Source organism: Mustelus asterias, chromosome 19 (assembly GCF_964213995.1).
Source record: "Mustelus asterias chromosome 19, sMusAst1.hap1.1, whole genome shotgun sequence".
NCBI lineage: Eukaryota > Metazoa > Chordata > Chondrichthyes > Carcharhiniformes > Triakidae > Mustelus > Mustelus asterias.
Genome location: NC_135819.1, coordinates 31,095,737 through 31,116,479, shown reverse-complemented (window position 1 = coordinate 31,116,479; position 20,743 = coordinate 31,095,737). Strand labels below are relative to the sequence as shown.

The window sequence follows — 20,743 nt, the reverse complement described above, 5'->3', positions numbered from 1 at the left end:
GGATGTTAGGATCACTGCTCCTTTTGATAGTGAAGAGAGGCAATATGAGCTAAATGGTACATTGTTAAAGGGGCTGCAAGAACACCGAGACCTTGTGAGTACAGAAATCTTTGAAGGTGCTTGACAAGTTGAGAAGGTTGTTAAAAAAGTATAAGGAATCCTTGGCACACAGACTCAGAACACAAAACCAAGGCAGTTATACTAACCATCTATAAAACCCTGGTTCGGGGTCAGCCTGTCTAGTGTGTTCAGCCCTAGGCACTGCACTCTCAGAAGGTTGCCAGGAATGGCTGAAGGTTCAGGAGAGATTGAAATGATGGTTGAGTTGTTGACCTGAAACATTCATTCTGTTTCTCTCACCACAGACGCTGCCAGGCTTGCTAAGTATTTCCAGTGTTTACTGATTTTATTCCTGGGATGAGGGACTTCAGTTATGTTCAGAGACTCAGGTAACTGGGACAGTTCTCCTCTGGTCAGGTAAGGTTAAGGTGAGGCCTGATAGAGATAAAGGAATGATGTGGAATGATATGGCACCACACAATCCTGCCACAGCAACCTCTGCAAGACGTGCCGGATCATCGACACGGATGCCATCATCTCACGCAAGAACACCATCCACCAGGTACACGGTACATACTCTTGCAACTCGGCCAACGTTGTCTACCTGATACCCTGCAGGAAAGGATGTCCCGAGGCATGGTACATTGGGGAAACCATGCAGATGCTACGACAACGGATGAATGAACACCGCTCGACAATCACCAGGCAGGACTATTCTCTTCCTGTTGGGGAGCACTTCAGCGGTCACAGGCATTCGGCCTCTGATCTTCGGGTAAACGTTCTCCAAGGCAGCCTTCACGACACACGACAGCGCAGTGTCGCTGAGCAGAGACTGATAGCCAGGTTCCGCACACATGAGGATGGCCTCAACCGGGATATTGGGTTCATGTCACACTATCTGTAACCCCCACAACCTGCCTGGATGTGCAAAATCTCACTAGCTGTCCTGTCTGGAGACAATACACATCTCTTTAACCTGTGCTTAATTCTCCCTCCACTCACATTGTCTGTACCTTTAAGACTTGATTAGCTGTAAAGACTCACATTCCAATCATTATTCATGTAAATTGAGTTTGTGTCTTTGTGCCCTGTTTGTGATCAGAACTCCCACCCACCTATCGAAGGAACAGCCTGTTCCGAAAGCTAGTGGTTTTTGCTACCAAATAAACCTGTTGGACTTTAACCTGGTGTTGTTAGACTTCTTACAGAGATAAAGGAAGTCAGGGACAAACAGTTTTCAGAAGGGTTGGTAACCTCAGACGTAAGGTAATTAGGATAAATAGACTGCTCTGTTAAGGAGTTGTCACAGGCACAACAGGCTGCTGTAATGTACCATTCAATGATTACCTCTTGTTCTGGACTTTATCTGGGACAAAGCAACCCTGTTTGATTGCTACCCTATCCAAAATCTTCAACGCTCACTCCCTCCTCCACCACCAGTGCACAGTGGAAGCAGTGTGTACCATCTACAAGAAGACCCACTGCAGAAACTCACCAAGGCTGCTTTGACAGCACCTTCCAACCCTACACTTCTACCACCTAGAAGGACAAGGGCAGCAGATAGATGGGTACACCACCACCTGCCAGTTCCCCTCCAGGTCACTCACCATCCTGACTTGGAACTTTATCGCCGTTCCTTCGCTGTTGCTGGGTCAAAATTCTGGAACTACCTCCCTAACAGCACTGTAGGTGTACCTACACCCCAGGGACTGCAGCTGTTCAAGAAGGCAGCTCACCAGCACCTTCTCAAGGGCAATTAAGGGGGGCAGTGGCGTAGTGATATGGTCACTGGCCTAGTATTCCAGAGATGCAGGGTAAAGCGCTGGAGATCAGGATTCGAATCCAGGGTCTGGTGTTGACATTTTAATTTAATAAAAATCTGGAAAACCATTGTCGATTGTTGTGAAATCCCATCTGGTTCACTAATGTCCTTTAGGGAAGGAAATCTGCCGTCCTTACCCGGTCTTGCCTACATGTGACTCCAGACCCACAGCAATGTGGTTGACTCTCAAATGCTCTCTAAAATGGCCTTAGCAAGACACTCAGCGAAAGGGACAATTAGGAATGGGCAGTTAATGCTGGCCCAGCCAGTGATGTCCAACATCCTGTGAAACAATAAACAAAATGCAGGCGAGACATAAACTTTATTGCTGCACTTTCCAGATCAATTCTCCATTCTGTTGTAGAACTGAAAACAATTTCCCCTCCCTTTTTCTGCCCAATGCGAATAAACAGCTGAGTGGAGTTAGTCCAGACCCCATTCTGTGGGGTGTTTGGATCCCCCTCGCCTCCCCCCCTTCCAGTTTGGTCTATATGTGGGAACCTAAATGTTTTCCATATTCGTCCAGACTCGGCAAAGGAGAGCAACCGGACTTGCAAACAACACCAACGCCCTTAGTAAGTTCACACACACATCGCCAAACCTGCTCGCTGCTCAGGGGCACAGAGTGGCAGACAGACAGCATGGCCAAGGAGGACAAGAAGAAGAAGAAGCAGAAACAGGACAAAGGCAAGGAGAGGGAGAGCGAGCCGGGGAGCGGAGAGGCGGAGAGGAAGGACTCAGGAGGAGAAGCCAGACCCGCTGGAGATGAAGATTCCCACAAGTGCTGTGGCTGCCGCTTCCCTATTATCATCGCCTTATTGCAACTGCTCCTGGCCATTGCTATTGCGGTGATAGCCTTCATAATGAAAAGTCTCAGCTCCTCCTTGCTGGCCAGAGACACCCCCTACTGGGTTGGCATCATTGTAAGCTGTGTTTTTTCTTCCCCCACACCAACAAACAGCATTTATATAGATATATATATAAAAATCACTGCCTTTTAACACCCTGCCTCCCACTGCTCCAGGCTAACTAAAGGGGAAACGGGACAAGGGTGTTGCATGCCAAGACATGACTGCTTAGAGGCGTCTGGATTTGCATGGTCAGTGTGTGTGTGTGAGCTGTGATTTTGAGGGCATGTCTTACTGAGCAGATCCTGCTGCACATTGTGTCTTGTGACAGCCGCTGTGGCATTGTGATTAAAAGTCAGCAACAAAGTCTAACAGTGTACAGGAATGAGAGTAGGTCAGAGATAATTGAATTCTCAGTCACTCTGGGACGTGTTTGCTAACTTGTGGGAGTGATTCTAAAGGTGTACAATATTTATCTATATATATAAACCGAAAGTTAAACTTGTAATCCCCTCCCACCACGATACTCAAACACAATCAGAGCTTGTGTCACCCGCTTTAGATAAAGCAATATTCGGTATTGTAACTTGCACACAAGTCGTAGGAAATTAGCAAATTTCGAGAGAGACTTTTCCCCCGCTGGGTTTGGTAAACAATAGGTATTGAATAATAAAAAGCAGTTGTCTGGGTTTTAGACAGTGTGGTGGGCGGGGAGTGGGCAGGTTTACACTCCTTGTTGCTCTCCGGCAGGAGTGAAGAGTCTTGAGTTGTGTGTCGAGTGCATAAAATTTCACATTTTTACAACAGTGTGTCCAAGTGCATTTTGCAGCCATTTCATGCCAGCTATTCTAACTGAAATAATCCCGAACCCTGCAACTGCATGTGCTTGCTGCCAACCTTATTGAGACTGCCCATGGCCATGTAACAGGGGAGGCATTCCAATGCCAGCAGGGTGGAGTTGCAGTGTGACAAAGTTACATAGAGAGTTTCCATTATAAATGTGGATATTGGAATTTATAATGTACAGCCTTGCAATAGGGGCTGATCGATATGTGTGTGGTTTGATCTGGGGTGGCACAGTGGTTAGCACTGCTGCCTCACAGTGCCAGGGACCCGGGTTCAATTCCTGCTTGAGTCACTGTCTGTGCGGAGTCTGCACGTTCTCCCCATGTCTGCGTGGGTTTCCTCCGGGTGCTCTGGTTTCCTCCCACAGTCAGAAAGATGTGCTGGTTAGGTGCATTGACCATGCTAAATTCTCCCTCAGTGCACCCGAACAGGCATTGGGGTGTGGCCACTAGGGGATTTTTTTAGTTTGATTTATTATTGTCACATGTATTAGCATACAGTGAAAAGTATTGTTTCATGCGCGCTATACAGTCAATGCATGCCGTTCATAGAGAAGGAAAGAAGAGAGTGCAGAATGTAGTGTTACAGTCATAGCTAGGGTGTAGAGAAAAATCAACTTAATGCGAGGTAGGTCCGTTCAAAAGTCTTGACAGCAGCAGGGAAGTAGCTGTTCTTGAGTCGGCTGGCACGTATCCTCAAACTTTTGTATATTTTTCCCGACGGAAGAAGGTGGAAGAGAGGCTGGTTTGCATAATGGACTGGGCTTTGTTCACGACCCTTTGTAGCGTTTTGCGGTTTTGGGCAAAGGAGGAGACATACCACAGTAACTTCATTGCAGTGTTAATGTAAGCCTACTTGTGACACTAACGAATAAACTTTTAAAAACTTTAAACTTCAAACCCTCTTAACCTGAAGACACCAACTGTCCTTGACTCACTGGGGATTAAGCTTAATTTTCCACAATAGTACAGTTGGGATGATATTGTATCAACTGACTGTTCTATTATTCCCCCACAATGAGCATCTTCATTTAAGTCAGTGTGAGGTGGAGTACATTGAATATAAAAGCTTTAAGATCCTTACACCGTGGAACATTACATTATGTCGCAGAGATAGGGGAGTCAAAAACTAGAGGGCATAGGTTTAAGTGAGAGGGGAGAGATACAAAACTGTCCAGAGGGGCAATTTTTTCACACAGAGGGTGGTGAGTGTCTGGAACAAGCTGCCAGAGGTAGCAGTAGAGGCGGGTACAATTTTATCTTTTAAAAAGCATTTAGATATTTACATGGGTACGATGGGTATAGAGGGATATGGGCCAAATTCGGGCAATTGGGATTAGCTTAGGGGTTTTAAAAAACAATAAGGGCAGCATGGACAAGTTGGGCCGAAGGGCCTGTTTCCATGCTGTAAACCTCTATGACTATGACAATGACTCTATGCCAAGCAACCTGGAAGGATTTAAGAGATTGAATGACTTTGTGTTGAGCTGTGGTCTCAGGCAGTGCCTAAGAGTAATTGGCCAGTAATTATTCTTATAATAGCCAATAAACTGTGGCCTGAGGAGGAAGATTAAGTTATACATTTATACTCAACCACCCATACCCAGCAGAATATGGGCCTCGGTATATCAGCTGATGTGACCACCTAAGTGAGCAATGCCATGGGATATCAGCTAATGCAAATGAATGCCTAACAGTGACCCTGATAGAATAGAATCATAGAATCCTTACAGTGCAGAAGGAGGCCATTCGGCCCATTGAGTCTGCACCAACCACAATCCCACCCAGGCCCTATCCCCATAACCCCATGTATTCACCCTAGCTAGTTCTCCTGACACTAAGGGGCAATTTAGCATGGCCAATGCACCTAATCCACACATCTTTGGACTGTGGGAGGAAACCAGGGCACCCGGAGGAAACCCACGCACACATGGGGAGAATGTGCAGACTCTCCACAGACAGCGACCCAAGCCAGGAATCGAACCCGAGTCCCTGGTGCCGTGAGGCAGAAGTGCTAACCACTGGTGCCACTGTGCTGTCCGCTCAGTAGATTCTTAATTCCAGATTTTTTTAAATATTGAATTCAAATTCCACCATCTGCCGTGGAGGGATTCGAACCTGGGTCCCCAGAACATTAGCTGAGTTTCTGGAATAATCGTTTTGCGATATGCCACTTCTGCTGTGGCAGGATTTGAACCCGGGTCCCCAGAACATTAGCTAAATTTCCGGATTAATAGACTAGTGATAATACCACTTGGCCTCCCCGACGTTCGATTGGTCATTTTAAGTCAAATGATTTAGCATGAGAGGGGAGTCCAGGCCTGGAACATGCAATGTTGATTGTGCTGCTAAGGTGTCCTGTTAAAGATGAACAATGAAAATGCTATTAGGTGAGGTCAGTCAGAGTTTAATTGTCAAGTGAGGACAGTTTACAGACAGAAGGGACCATGTCAATGTCAAAAGCAAAATATTACAGATGCTGGAAATCGGAAAGACAAACATAAAAATCCTGCAAAGCAGGTCTGGTAGCCTCTGTGGAGAAAGAAACAGAGGCAATGTCTTGGTTTGAGGGTGACTCTTCACCACAACAGAAATGCCGCAAATCTTTCTTCCGGTCAAGGATAATTTTATTTGTAATAAAATGCAATGACCAATGACCATAAATATCAGGAGGTGAAAGGGTGGGAGGAACTTACATCAATTGCCATCACCAGGGAAAAGACACCATGAAAATGATCAGAACTTGGTTAGCTATGAGGGGACATTGGACAAACTTGGTTTGTTTTCACTTGAACGTTAGAGCCTGAGGGGGTGACTTGATAAAAGTTTACAAAATTATGAGAAGTGTGGATAGAATGGAGAGTCAGAGTCCTTTGCCCAGAAATGCCAATTACTGGGGGACAGAGGCTTAAGGTCAAAGGGGGAAACTTTAAAGGAGATACACGCTGCCAGAGGAGGTGGGAGAAGCAGATACAATAGCAATGTTTAAGAGGCATCTTGACAGATACATGGCTAGGCAGGGATTAGGGGGATTCGGACCATGTAAAGGCAAAATGTCTATAGTTTAGAAAGGCATGATGTGTTGGCGCAGGCTTGGTGGGCCGAAGGGCCTGTTCCTGTGCTGTATTGTTCTTTGTTCTTTGTTCTAAAAGCTGACAAGTCCCCTAGAGTCTTAAAGTGGCTGCAGGGATAGTCGATGTATTGGTTTTAATTTTCCAAAGTGCTTTAGAGCCTTGAGCAGTCCCATCAGATTGGAAAATAGTGAATGGGACTCAGGGGGTTTATGCACATGCGTGAGAGGCAGAGACATTGCTATGGGTTATAGGGGGACTATCCGCATGCGCGAGAGGCAGAGACATTGCTATGGGTTACAGAGGGTCTATCCGCATGCGTGAGAGGCAGAGACATTGCTATGGGTTACAGGGGGTCTATGCGCATGCGTGAGAGGCAGAGACATTGCTATGGGTTACAGGGGGTCTATGCGCATGCGTGTGAGTCCTCTATTCGAGAAAGGAAGGAAACAGGAAGCAAGAAACTAAAGGCTGTTGACTGTTGTAGGGAAATTGCTGGAATCTGTTATTAAGAGGTTATAGTGGAATGCTTAGCAAATCTCAAGGCAATCAGGCAGAGTCAGTATGGTTTTGTGAAAGGAAAATCATGTTCAACTAGTTTATTGGAGTTCTTTGAGGCAGTAAGAAGCAAAGGGGAACCTGTGGATGTGCTACCCTTAGACCTCCAGAGGCATTTAACAAGGTTACTATGCAAAGTAAGAGGTCCTGGCGTAGAGAGTAATACAGGAGCATGGATTAATGATTGATTTAGCTAACAGGAAACAGAGAGTAGACATAAATGGGTCATTTTTGGGTTGGCAAGATGTGCCAAGTGGAGTTCCACAGAGCTAGGGGCTTGGTTATTTACAATTTTATCAATGACTTGGATGACACAAATATCTGGATTCTAAATCTGTTGCTGATATACAGATCGGCAGAAGTGTAAGTTGTGAAGTGAACATATGGAAAGGGGTTTTGTGCGCAACCCGTCGTGTGCTCCGCAGTGAAGCAGAGGCGGCTCACCATTAGCTGGTAGCAGGATCTTATGGTCCCTCCAATGTCAATGAGGTTTCCCATTGATTACACCCCTTACTCCCAGGAAACGCATGGCGGGGGTGCACCGTCGGCTGGACCAGAAGATCCCACCAAAGTGAACGGCTGGAAGTCTGCAAAGGGATTATAGAGAGGTTAAGTGAGTGGGTAAATATTTAGCAGGTGTGGGAAAATGTGACCTTGTCCATTTTGGCAGAAAGAATTGAAAAGCTGTATATACAGAGGGATAGCTGTGGTACAGAGGGATCTGGGTGTCCTGGTACATCAATCGTAAAATGTTAGTATGCAGGTACAGCAAGTGATTAGGAAGGGAAATGAAATATTGTCATTTATTGCAAGGAAAATGAAAGTGGAGATGTTTTGCTACAGTCCTGCAGGGTGCTGGTGAAACCACATCTAGAGTATAGCTTTGGTCTCCTTATTTAGGAAAGGATCTAATACATTAGAAATAGTTCAGAGAAGGTTCCATTGACAAATACTTGGGCTGGTTATTTTTAAAGTTTATTTATTAGTGCCACAAGTAGGCTCACATTAACACTGCAATGAAGTTACTGTGAAAATCCCCTCGTCACCACACTCCGGCGCCTGTTCGGGTAACACTGAGGGAGAATTTAGCATGGACAATGCACCTACCCAGCACGTCTTTCGGACTGTGGGAGGAAACCGGAGCAGCCAGAGGAAACCCACGCAGACACGGGGAGAACGTGTAGACTCCACACAGACAGTGACCCAAGCTGGGAATCGAACCCGGGTCCCTGGCGCTGAGAGGCAGCAGTGCTAACCACTGTGCTACCGTGCCCGGCGGATGGAGCAGTTTATCAAATGAGGAAAGACTGGGCCTGTATCCATTGGCACTTAGGGGATTGAGAGTTGATATTTGATTTGATTTATTATTGTCATATATACTGGTATACAGTGAAAAGTATTGTTTCTTGCACAAAGCATACTGTACATAGAGAAGGAAAGGAGAGAGTGCAGAATGTAGTGTTACAGTCATAGCTAGGGTGTAGAGAAAGATCAACTTAATATGAGGTAGGTCCATTCTACTTGCTGCTTCCTGTTATTTCACCAATCCTCTATCCATGCCAGAATATTACCCCCAACACCTGAGCTCCTATCTTGTGCAGCAGCCTTTTGTGTGGCACCTTATCAAATGCCTTTTGAAAATCCAAATATACAACATTGACTGGCTCTCCTCTATCTTCTCTGGTTGATACCTCCCCAGAGAACTCGAGTAAACCTGTCAGCATTATTTCGTCTTCATGAAACCACGCTGTCTCTGCTTGATCAGATCATGACTTTGCAAATGCACTGCTGTTTTCTCCTTAATAATCGAATCTAATATTTTTCCAATAACTGAAGTTAGGCTGACTGGCCTGTAGTTTCCTGCAATTTGCCGCCTTCCCATTTTGAACAAGGGTACCACGCTGACAGTTTTCCAATCCTTTGGCACAGTTCCAGAATCTAAGGATTTTTTGGAAAATGCCGACCAATGCCTCCACGATTTCTCCTCCTTTGAGACCCTGGGGTGTAAACCAGGTTGGGAGGAGTCTGGAGGAGATTCCCCTCTGCGGATCCGGAGACCCCCCCCCCCCCCCCCCCCGACGGGAAAATGTTATTAGAACACGCGGGTTATTTTGCAGGAATCCTGTGCAGTCCTGGCTGTTTGTGTTTTTTATTCCGAACCTATTTTTCAGTTTTTAACCCCATTAATTTGCCTAAAACCAATTCTCTGGTGATGGTGACTGTATTGAATTAATCCCCAGTATTTTTTACTATTTCTGGGATACTTGTAGCATCCTCCACAGTAAAGGCCAATGTAAAATATCTATTTAACTCCTCTGCCATTTCCTTATTCCCCATAATTACTTCCCCAGTTTTATTCTCTAAGAGGCAATGCTTTCTTTTATTTCTCCCTCCCTTTTAATGTATTTTTAAAAAAACTCTTGTCTGTTTTTATGTTTTTCGTTGTTTATTTTCTCCTTCCTGGTTTTCTTTTAGTAATTTTTTGTTGCATTCTGAATCCATCCCATTCTTCTGACCTATCACTAACCTTTGCCACTTTATATGTTCCTACTTTCAACTTAATACCCTCCTTAGTTTCCTCGATTGCCCATGGGAGGTTCTTCCTCCCCTTAGAGTCTTTCCTCCTCATTGGGATGTATTTTTGCTGGAAGTCATGGATTATCACCCTCAATATCTGCCACTGCACATCTATTGTCTCACCTACTAATATATATCACCAGCCCACTTCAGCCAATTCCATCCTCAACTTCAAAATTCCCTTTCAGTTTCCCACTGATATTTCAGTCCCAATTTTCTTCCACTCAGGTTGAATGCTAAATTCTATCGCACTGTGATTACTACTTCCCAGGGGATCCTTAACCTTGAGGTTATTTATTAAACCTACCTCATTACACATTGCCAGATCCAAGATTGCCTCATCCCTATTTGGCTCCGTAACATATTGCTCCAAAAAACCATCCCAAATATACCCAAGGAATTCATTTTCTTGGTTGCCATTTCCAATTTGATTACTCAATTCTATATGGAAATTAAAGTCACCCATGATTAATGCAGTGCTCGTTTTACATGCATTTGTTATTCCTTGATTTAAACTCTTTCCTATAGTGTGGCTGCTTTTCGGCAGCTTATACAATACTCCAACCACTCACATCATAGAACATAGAACATTACAGCGCAGTACAGGCCCTTCGGCCCTCGATGTTGCGCCGACCAGTGGTACCAATCTAAAGCCCCTCTAATCTACACTATTCCAATATCATCCATATGTTAATCCAATAACCACTTGAATGCTCTCAACGTTGACGAGTCCACCACTGCTGCAGGCAGGGCATTCCACGCCCTTACTACTCTCTGAGTAAAGAACCTACCTCTAACATCTGTCCTATATCTCTCACCCCTCAATTTAAAGCTATGTCCCCTCGTGCTAGTCTTCACCATCCGAGGATGGTATAGCGCGCAAGAAACATCAGCCCACCACAATGTTGAGACAGAGTACAGGAATGAGACAGAGAATCTGGTGAACTGGTGCAGCAACAATAATCTCTCCCTCAATGTCAACAAAATGAAAGAGATTGTCATCGACTTCAGGAAGCGTAAAGGAGAACATGCCCCTGTCTACATCAACGAGGACGAAGTAGAAAGGGTCGAGAGCTTCAGGGTTTTAGGTGTCCAGATCACCAACAACCTGTCCTGGTCCCCCCATGCTGACACCCATAGTTAAGAAAGCTCACCAACGCCTCTACTTTCTCAGAAGACTAAGGAAATTTGGCATGTCAGCTACGACTCTCACCAACTTTTACAGATGCACCATAGAAAGCATTCTTTCTGGTTGTATCACAGCTTGGTATGGTTCCTGCTCTGCCCAAGACCGCAAGGAACTACAAAAGGTCGTGAACGTAGCCCAATCCATCATGCAAACCAGCCTCCCATCCATTGACTCTGTCTATACTGCCCACTGCCTCGGCAAAGCATAATTAAGGACCCCACGCACCCCGGACATTCTCTCTTCCAGCTTCTTCCTCCGGGAAAAAGATACAAAAGTCTGAGGTCACGTACCAACCGACTCAAGAACTCTTCCCTGCTGCCGTCAGACTTTTGAGTGGACCTACCTTGCATTAAGTTGACCTTTCTCTACACCCTAGCTATGACTGTAACACTACATTCTGCACTCTCGTTTCCTTCTCTATGAACAGTATGCTCTGTCTGTATAGCGCGCAAGAAACAATACTTTTCACTGGATACTAATACATGCGACAATAATAAATCAAATCAAATCCCTTCCTTTGGTATTTGTCACTTCTGACCAAATTGACTCTGCATCCTCTCAGCCTAGATCATCCCTCAGAACTGTACTTATTTCCTTTTTTATTAGCAGAGCTACCCCACTGCCTCTTCCTTCCTGTCTGCCCTTCCTAAATATCAAATAACCCTGGATATTGATTTCTCAACTTTATCTCCTTGTAACAAGGTCTCAGTAATGTCTATCAGACCATATCCATTGATCCGATAGCCATTACTGAGACAACACATTTGTGCTGTCAGTTCATTAATCTTATTTTCATGCTACGTGCATTACGATACAGAACTCTTAATTTTGTTTTTCTACCACTTTTTCACACACTAAGCCCATCTCTCGGGACAATGGAGTCACTGTTTGCTTTTTACCGTTTGTTACTATGTCTCCCTTTTTGCTTTCACTTTTTCTACCTTTTGTTTCTAACTCAGTTTCCATCTCCTCTACTCCTGCTCAGATATCCATCCCCCTGCCATGCTAGCTTAAAGCCTCCCCAACAGCAAACAGCCCTGCCAGGGTATTAGTCCCATTCCTGTTGGGGTGTGACCCATCCAGTTTGTACAGGTCCCACCTTCCCAGAACCTGTCCCAGTGGCTCAGGAATTCGAAACCCATTCTCCTGCATCACCCCTCTAACCACGTAGTCATCCTAGTTATCCTCCTGTTTCTGGCCTTGCTAGCGCACGGCACTGTCAGTAATACAGGGATTACTATCTTGGGAGGTGGCTCGTGTGGAGTGAGTGGGCCAAATGGCCTGTTTCTGCATTCTAAGTTCAATGTAATTCCTACTTGGAAAGGGAACAATTTTGTCCCAGTTTATGCCTTCAAGTAAGGTACCCAAGATCTCAAAGACTGTAAGAATATCTAGAGTGGGAAAGGGAGATTGCCCACATGTGTGTGGCTGGGAAAATTTTAATTTGTGACCAATTTTTAAATGTTGGAACCAAAAAGCATCTAGAAATTAAAAATATAATTTAAAATAGTCAACATGAAATTCAAAATGCAAAAATTATTTACAAGAATGATACTGTAACCAAGAGGTTATACCTAGCAAGAATGTTCAAACATCATTTCTCAAGAAAAATTAAGGCCAAGGGTTTGCCCAATAGATGTTATCACCATTATGAATAGAACCATAGAACATTACAGCACAGAATCAGGCCTTTTGGCCCTTCTTGGCTGGGCCGAACCATTTTTCTGCCTAGTCCCACTGACCTGCACCTGGACCATATCCCTCCACACCCCTCTCATCCATGTACCTGTCCAAGTTTTTCTTAAATGTTAAAAGTGAGCCCACATTCACCACTTCATCTGGCAGCTCATTCCACACTCCCACCACTCTCTGTGTGAAGAAGCCCCCCACTAATATTCCCTTTAAACTTTTCCCCTTTCACCCTTAACCCATGTCCTCTAATTTTTTTCTCCCCTAGCCTCAGTGGAAAAACCCTGCTTGCATTCACTCTATCTATACCCATCATAATTTTATACACCTCTATCAAATCTCCCCTCATTCTTCTACGCTCCAGGGAATAAAGTCCTAACCTATTCAACCTTTCTCTGTAACTCAGTTTCTCAAGTCCCGGCAACATCCTTGTCAACCTTCTCTGCACTCTTTCAACCTTATTAATATCCTTCCTGTAATTAGGTGACCAAAACTGCACACAATACTCTAAATTCGGCTTCACCAATGTCTTATACAACCTCACCATAACATTCCAACTCTTATACTCAATACTTTGATTTATAAAGGCCAATGTACCAAAAGCACTCTTTACGACCCTATCTACCTGTGATGCCACTTTTAGGGAATTATGTATCTGTATTCTCAGATCCCTCTGTTCTACTGAACTCTTCAGTGTCCTACCATTTACCTTGTATGTTCTACCTTGGTTTGTCCTTCCAAAGTGCAATACCTCACACTTGTCTGCATTAAACTCCATCTGCCATTTTTCAGCCCATTTTTCTAGCTGGTTCAAATCCCTCTGCGAGCTTTGAAAACCTTCCTCATTGTCCACTACACCTCCAATCTTTGTATCATCAGCAAATTTGCTGATCCAATTTACCACATTATCATCCAGATCATTGATATAGATGACAAACAACAATGGACCCAGCACTGATCCCTGTGGCACACCACTAGTCACAGGCCTCCACTCAGAGAAGCAATCCTCCACTACCACTCTCTGGCTTCTTCCATTGAGCCAATGTCTAATCCAATTTACTACCTCTCCATGTATACCTAGCGACTGAACCTTCCTAACTAACCTCCCATGCGGGACCTTGTCAAAGGCCTTACTGAAGTCCATGTAGACAACATCCACTGCCTTCTCTTCATCCACTTTCCTGGTAACCTCCTCGAAAAACTCTAATAGATTGGTTAAACATGACCTACCATGCACAAAGCCATGCTGACTCTCCCTAATAAGCCCCTGTCTATCCAAATATTTGTAGATCCTATCTCTTAGTACTCCTTCCAATAATTTACCTACTACTGACGTCAAACTTACTGGCCTGTAATTTCCGGCATTACTTTTTGAGCCTTTTTTAAACAACGGAACAACATGAGCTATCCTCCAATCATCCGGCACCTCACCCGTGGATCCCGACATTTTAAATATATCTGCCAGGGCCCCTGCAATTTCAACACTTGTCTCCTTCAAGGTCCGAGGGAATACCCTGTCCGGTCCTGGGGATTTATCTACTCTGATTTGCCTCAAGACAGCAAGCACCTCCTCCCCTTTAATCTGTATAGGTTCCATGACCTCCCTACCTGTTTGCCTTATTTCCATAGACTCCAAGCCAGTTTCCTTAGTAAATACAGATGCAAAAAACCCATTTAATATCTCCCCCATTTCTTTTGGTTCCATACATAGCCGACCACTCTGATCTTCAAGAGGACCAATTTTATCCCTTACTATCCTTTTGCTCTTAATATACCTGTAGAAGCTCTTAGGATTATCCTTCACCTTGTCTGCCAAAGCAACCTCATGTCTTCTTTTAGCCCTCCTGATTTCTTTCTTAAGTAGTTTCTTGCACTTTTTATACTCCTCAAGCATCTTATTTGCTCCCTGTTGCCTATACATGTCATACATCTCTCTCTTCTTTATCAGAGTTCCAATATCCCTCGAGAACCAAGGTTCCTTATTCTTATTCACTTTGCCTTTAATCCTGACAGGAACATACAAGCTCTGCACTCTCAAAATTTCTCCTTTGAAGGCCTCCCACTTACCAATCACATCCAATCCACGCTTTTTAGATCCTTTCTCATTTCTTTAAATTTGGCCTTTTTCCAGTTTAGCACCTCAACCCGAGGACCAGATCTATCTTTATCCATGATCAAGTTGAAACTAATGGCGTTATGATCACTGGAACCAAAGTGTTCCCATACGCACACTTCTGTCACTTGTCCTAACTCGTTTCCTAATAGGAGATCTAATATTGCATCCTCTCTAGTTGGTACCTCTATATATTGATTTAGAAAATTTTCCTGAACACATTTTACAAACTCTTAACCCTTCTAGAACTTTAAGTATGGGAGTCCCAATCTATATGTGGAAAATTAAAATCCCCTACTATCACAACTTTATGTTTCCTGCAGTTGTCTGCTATCTCTCTGCAGATTTGCTCCTCCAATTCTCGCTGGCTATTGGGTGGTCTATAATACAACCCCATTAATGTGGTCATACCTTTCCTGTTTCTCAGCTCCACCCATATGGCCTCGGTAGACAAGCCCTCTAATCTGTCCTGCCTGAGCACTGCTGTAATATTTTCCCTGACTAGCAATGCCCCCCCTCCCCCCCACCCACTCCTCATCCCCCTGCCTCTATGATGTCTGAAACATCGGAATCCTGGAACATTGAGCTGCCAGTCCTGCCCCTCCTGTAGCCAAGTTTCACTAATGGCTATAAGTCATAATTCCATGTGTCAATCCACGCCCTCAGCTCGTCTGCCTTCCCCACAATACTCCTGGCATTGAAATAGACACACCTCAGAAGATTATTACCACCACACACAACCCTTCTATTTGTGATTTTGCATGAACTATTAACATCATTTATTTTCACCCCCACTCCACTATCTGCTCTGGCGCTCTGGTTCCCATCCCACTGCAAATCTAGTTTAAACCCTCCCCAATAACACTAGCAAACCTCCCTATGGGTGAATGTTGTTTCTCTAGCAAAGTTTTACCTGGAACAGGTTGCTGGTATGTCGCCAGAGGCTTATACCTTGTGGGGGGGGGGGGGGGGGGGGGGGGGAGAGGGGGGGGGGGGGGGGAGAGCGGGGAGGTCCACTCCATATCAAGCATGGCTGACCAGGAGTCTCTCCTGCTCTTACTGCCAGCCATTGGCGTGTTTTGAAGGATTTACATATTGACACTCAACCTGTTTGGCCCGCATTATGAGCGCACCTTCCTTGACTACCAAGTCCTGGGGTGGGACTCGAACCCCAGAGCTTCTAGCTCAGAGGCCGGGACATTACCCACTGCGCCACAAGACCTTTCATGGGGTAGATGTAGGGAATAACAAAAAAAAGTGTCATAAATATAAGATAGTCACTATTAAACCAATAAAAAATTCAAGAGAAACTCTTGTACCCAAAGAGTGGTGTGAATTTGGAAGGTGCGACCACATGGAGAAGCTGAGGTGAACAACGTGAGTGCAATTAAGGGGAACATAGATAAATACATGAGGGTAGAATGGAATAGAGGATATGCTGCTGGTATTAGATAATGATGGGTGGGAGGATACCCATGTGGAGCATAATCACTGGTCTGAACCAGTGGGCTGAATGGCCTGATTCTGCACTGGAACCCTATATAAAATCCCACACAATATACTGTTGAAGTGGAAGGCCCCAATTTGGACCATTGTCATTAGAGAGGCAGAATGGGTGCTTCCAGCAAGAGGCCTTTTTGTTTCCAGACTCCTCCTTCCGAGGCAAGACATAAAGCTGTTATCACGCCCCTCCCAAACCCTGGACACACTGTTGAGAACCCTTTGGGGTTAACTCCCCCCAGAGTCCACAACTGGTAACCTCCCAGTACTGGAGTATGAAGAGCTCATTGTGAGAATACTGGGCAATGTAGAATTCTTTGCGATGAATAATAATGAAGGTACACGGCTTTGATTGTTTTATAAATCTATCGTGTAGGGTTTGAATTTCACAGCTGGGATTTATTGAACTAGTGGCTGATAAATTAGCATTGATACCCATACAATAAAGATTAAGGAACTGTAATAATATAAAATTCCTATAGGGATTGACTTTTATTTTGTAAAATTGAGTACGAGATTGTCCTGTCCACATTAATAACTAAAACAATAGCTTAATTTAGCTCTCAACATGAATGGGCATTTGATTTTCCAGTTGGTTATTGGTGGTAGTACAGGCGGTACCTTACTCATCTTGGCAGCTTAAAGTTTTAGAGTTTATTTATTAGTGTCACAGGTAGGCTTACATTAACACTGCATTGAAGTTACTGTGAAAATCCCCTAGTCGTCACACTCCGGCACCTGTTCGGGTACACTGAGGGAGAACTTCGCATGGCCAATGCACCTAACCAGCGCGTCTTTCGGACTGTGGGAGGAAACCGGAGCACCGGGAGGAAACCCACACAGACACGGGAGAATGTGCAGACTCCACACAGACAGTGACCCAAGCTGGGAATTGAACTTGGGTCCTTGGTGCTGTGAGGCAGCAGTGCTAACCAGTGTGCTGCCATACCACCCCAACCACTATGCCACCATATTGCCTACAGTACCATATCGATCTACTATCGTGCAGCATTCTGTTCCACTACACCCTTCCACAACATCTCTTTCTTCATTGCGATAGGCCCAGCTGCATCTTTGCTTTACTCCTCTGAAACTTATTCCCTGGTTAAACTTTCTTACAATCCCTATGAAAGAACCAAGAACCAAAATAACCAAATTTTAATGAATGACCCCCAAGGAAGAAATTACCAACAAGTTTCACTTTTTGCAACTTTTATTTTAACACAAATCTGAATCAATATAAACATGAATTAACAGGCAAATGATACTTCAAGTAAAAAAGTAAATTTCACTTTAAGTAGTCGATACAACAAAGATGTCTTTTGCAGCTACAAACATCCACATTACTCTGCACACAATTGTGGCACAAGGTGACTACACCCTTCCACAATATGTTGCTCGTTATTCAATCAGGGATGGTCAGGGAAAATGGTTAGCACTGCTGCCTCACAGCGCCAGGGATCCGGGTTCGATTCCCACCTTGGGTCACTGCGTGAAGTTTGCACGTTCTCCCCGTGTCTGAGTGGGTTTCGTCCGAGTGCTCTGGTTTCCTCCCACAGTCCAAAGATGTGTAGGTTAGGTGGATTGGCCATGGTAAATGCGCAGGATTACGGTGATAGGGCAGGGCAAAGGGCCTGGCGAAGATGCTCTATCAGAGAGTCGGTGCAGACTCGATGGGCCAAATGGCCTCCTTCAACACTGTAGGGACACTGTGATCCCTCTTTGCCTCAGGTCACAATAATCCTGATTGTGTAGCTTTCCAGAGTTCCTTTTCAACTGATGAACCAATCATATCCTGATTTACAGTTTGGCCACTTCTGGGAAAATACCCAGCTCTTGAGCATCTCCAAGCTAAAACACAGCTTTCCAACTTTTAGAGCTGTTGATCAAATATAGTAACATCTGATTGCACAGACCATGTCTTTAGGAATATGTTGGGAAAGAGAGAGGAGATTTAATCTGCCCCGGCTCTTTCACTATTAGAACACTTTGATAAATTGACGCAATTGAAAGCAAAACTGATAAGTGCTCAGACCTTGTCTGCTGAAGGCTTAAGAACATAGAATAGGTGACTCAGCCCCTTGAGATTGCTACACCATTCAATTAAATCCTAAAAGATTTGTACCTCCACTCCATTCCCCTTGGCTTTTGAAGAATGTTTTTACTGTTTGCACACTTGAGCAATGTTTCCCTGTATGCTCAGGATATTTCCTTGGCACTGAGGGGGCTCCATCCTTGGGGATTAGCCGGCAAGACCCTCCTAGGCCACATCCACTTTCAACTGGGATGTTGGGTTGGTAGCTTGCCTGTTGGTCCTGTTAGAATTGCAGTATTGGAATCGACCATGTTGATGCATAGCTTCATTTACCCTCCAAATCATTCTGATCACGTTTGCCCATTTTGTCCCCAGAATGAAGCAAGCCCCATTTCCTTCAACCAACTACTCAATGCAATCTTGAATGTTATTATAGCTCTTGGGCCAGCCACTAGCCCTGGAAGTGACTTCCACACCTTCTTAGCTCTCTGTTTGAAGACATTTCTCCTGCCCTGTGTTCAAAGTCTTAGATTTAATCATGTCTCCACATTCCCTTTCTCATGACCCCTCAACTATTGGAGCTTGGTCAGTTATCAGACACTGCGGGCTGGATCTTTGCTACTGAGGTGGGTGTCTTGAGTCAGGAAATTCCTCGATGTGCTAGCCCAGTCTCAGTTCTCTTAGGCCCAGTTTTCACTCCAGGGGGTCGGAGCATGATAGAGTTGGGCCACTTCCCCCAGCGGGGGAGGGGGTGTGCAGATCGGAAGTGGCCACATGAGCAATCGGGTGCTGAGAGGGGCTGGTTAAAATGTTCACCCCTTCTCTTTGAGACTTCGTCCCTGTTACATTTTAGGCCCCCCGACCCTCACAATTCACACCCCATCACCTTGACCAGCTCATCCCCATGCCACCTCCAAGCCGCTCATACCCTGCATGCCAACATTTGCCCCCACCCACCCCAATAAATCCTCATGTACTCCACATTTAGTCATGCCACCCCACCTACCCCCATACCAACTCATACCTCCCAGCTTGGTCGAGAGCCCAGATGCTCTTAAGACCCAGATGCTCTTAAGATGATTAACTTTGTTGACACAGCTGGAGAGAGCTGTTGACTTTGCTTGATTTGTTTTATGATGTTATAATAAGCTTTTTTCTGTGATCTCTTTTGTCAATGGTTCAATATTTACTTGTGCAAGATAAAGAGGTATCAAATGCTTATAACTTCTATGATCTATAAAGGACCAATATAGAGTGGTTCAAACTTTTATAGAGTTGTAGCAACAGCAGTTTTTATAAAGAAAATAATGAATGAGTGTGTTTTTTATAAGTTTCATACATGTCATTATTACTATAGAGGTAATTGGTTTGGTACAGACCGTATACTAGATGAATGAGCATCCAAGTGCCATGAATTGGCATGGAGGGTATGGGGGGCATTGAGAGTAGGTGGGGTGGCATGTGTTAGCATGGAAGGGGGCATGGGTAAGACCTTTTGACCTTACTGTTCAAAAGGTTCCTGAATCTGGATAACTCTGAGATCCATGAAGCACAAGTTAAAGAGAAACTGGCACGACTGCACAAAAACTGTGGCTTGCTAGGAAATGCCTACACAGATTGGGTTGTGCAGGGTCTTGGCACATATCCTTCACCCCTGCCACTGAAAATTGGGGGCAACAGAATTGGGGATGCAAATCCCAGAATTGGGTCCCACCCACCATTTCTAAATGTCCTTTACAACTCCATGAAAATCCGGATCCAGACATCAGGGGCGGAATTTTCCTATTCCTGGAGAGGTGCGTTAGCCATGATGTGGAGATGCCGGTGTTGGACTGGGGTAAACACAGTAACAAGTCTCACAACACCAGGTTAAAGTCCAACAGGTTTATTTGGTAGAGGTGCGTTAGGACAGGGAGCAGTGTTGTAAACTAGCCTATTGGGTCAGCTACCTGATGCCTTCTGTCCCCATGAGTGATCTTACCATAGGTCAATGTGGCAGATGTTGCCCACCTGGCATCAGCAGGTGGGACCATTACTGGGCCAATTTGGGGAATGTTAATGTCACTGCCAGGATTTTTCAGTCCGTGGACGGGTCTCTCACTGAGGCAAGAGCCTCACACTTAACAGGAGACAGCCTTCCAGAAACAGGCGGGGGGCTTATCGACATCCCCTCACCATCACCCCAACACGGACCCTCTGGGATGCTATTGCCAGAGCATAGCCTGCATGCCATACAGTGGGAGATTTCCTCTTCCATAGTGACAGCCAGAGCTGTGACCATGCGTGATTTTTACTTTTTCCCAATACTGGAGACCAGCCTGTCCTTGCGGTGACCTCTTGGTCTCCTACATGTCTCAGCAGCTCTCACATCTCCCACTGTGGCTGACAACCTGACATCAGAGCAGGCCCTTTGATTGGGCTTCCTGCTTTCATTGT

General features: G+C 44.9%; 1 protein-coding gene across 1 annotated transcript in view; it reads left to right on the top strand.

Annotated features, from left to right (window-relative positions):
- Positions 1-2,411: 2,411 nt before the first annotated feature.
- The window catches only part of sspn (sarcospan (Kras oncogene-associated gene)), a 39,866-nt gene continuing 21,534 nt past the window's right edge, over positions 2,412-20,743 (top strand). Inside the window, exon 1 of the mRNA XM_078235263.1 lies at positions 2,412-2,805. Coding sequence (XP_078091389.1) covers positions 2,524-2,805 — 282 coding nt within the window. The 5' untranslated portion in view covers positions 2,412-2,523. The remainder of the gene's footprint in view (positions 2,806-20,743) is intronic.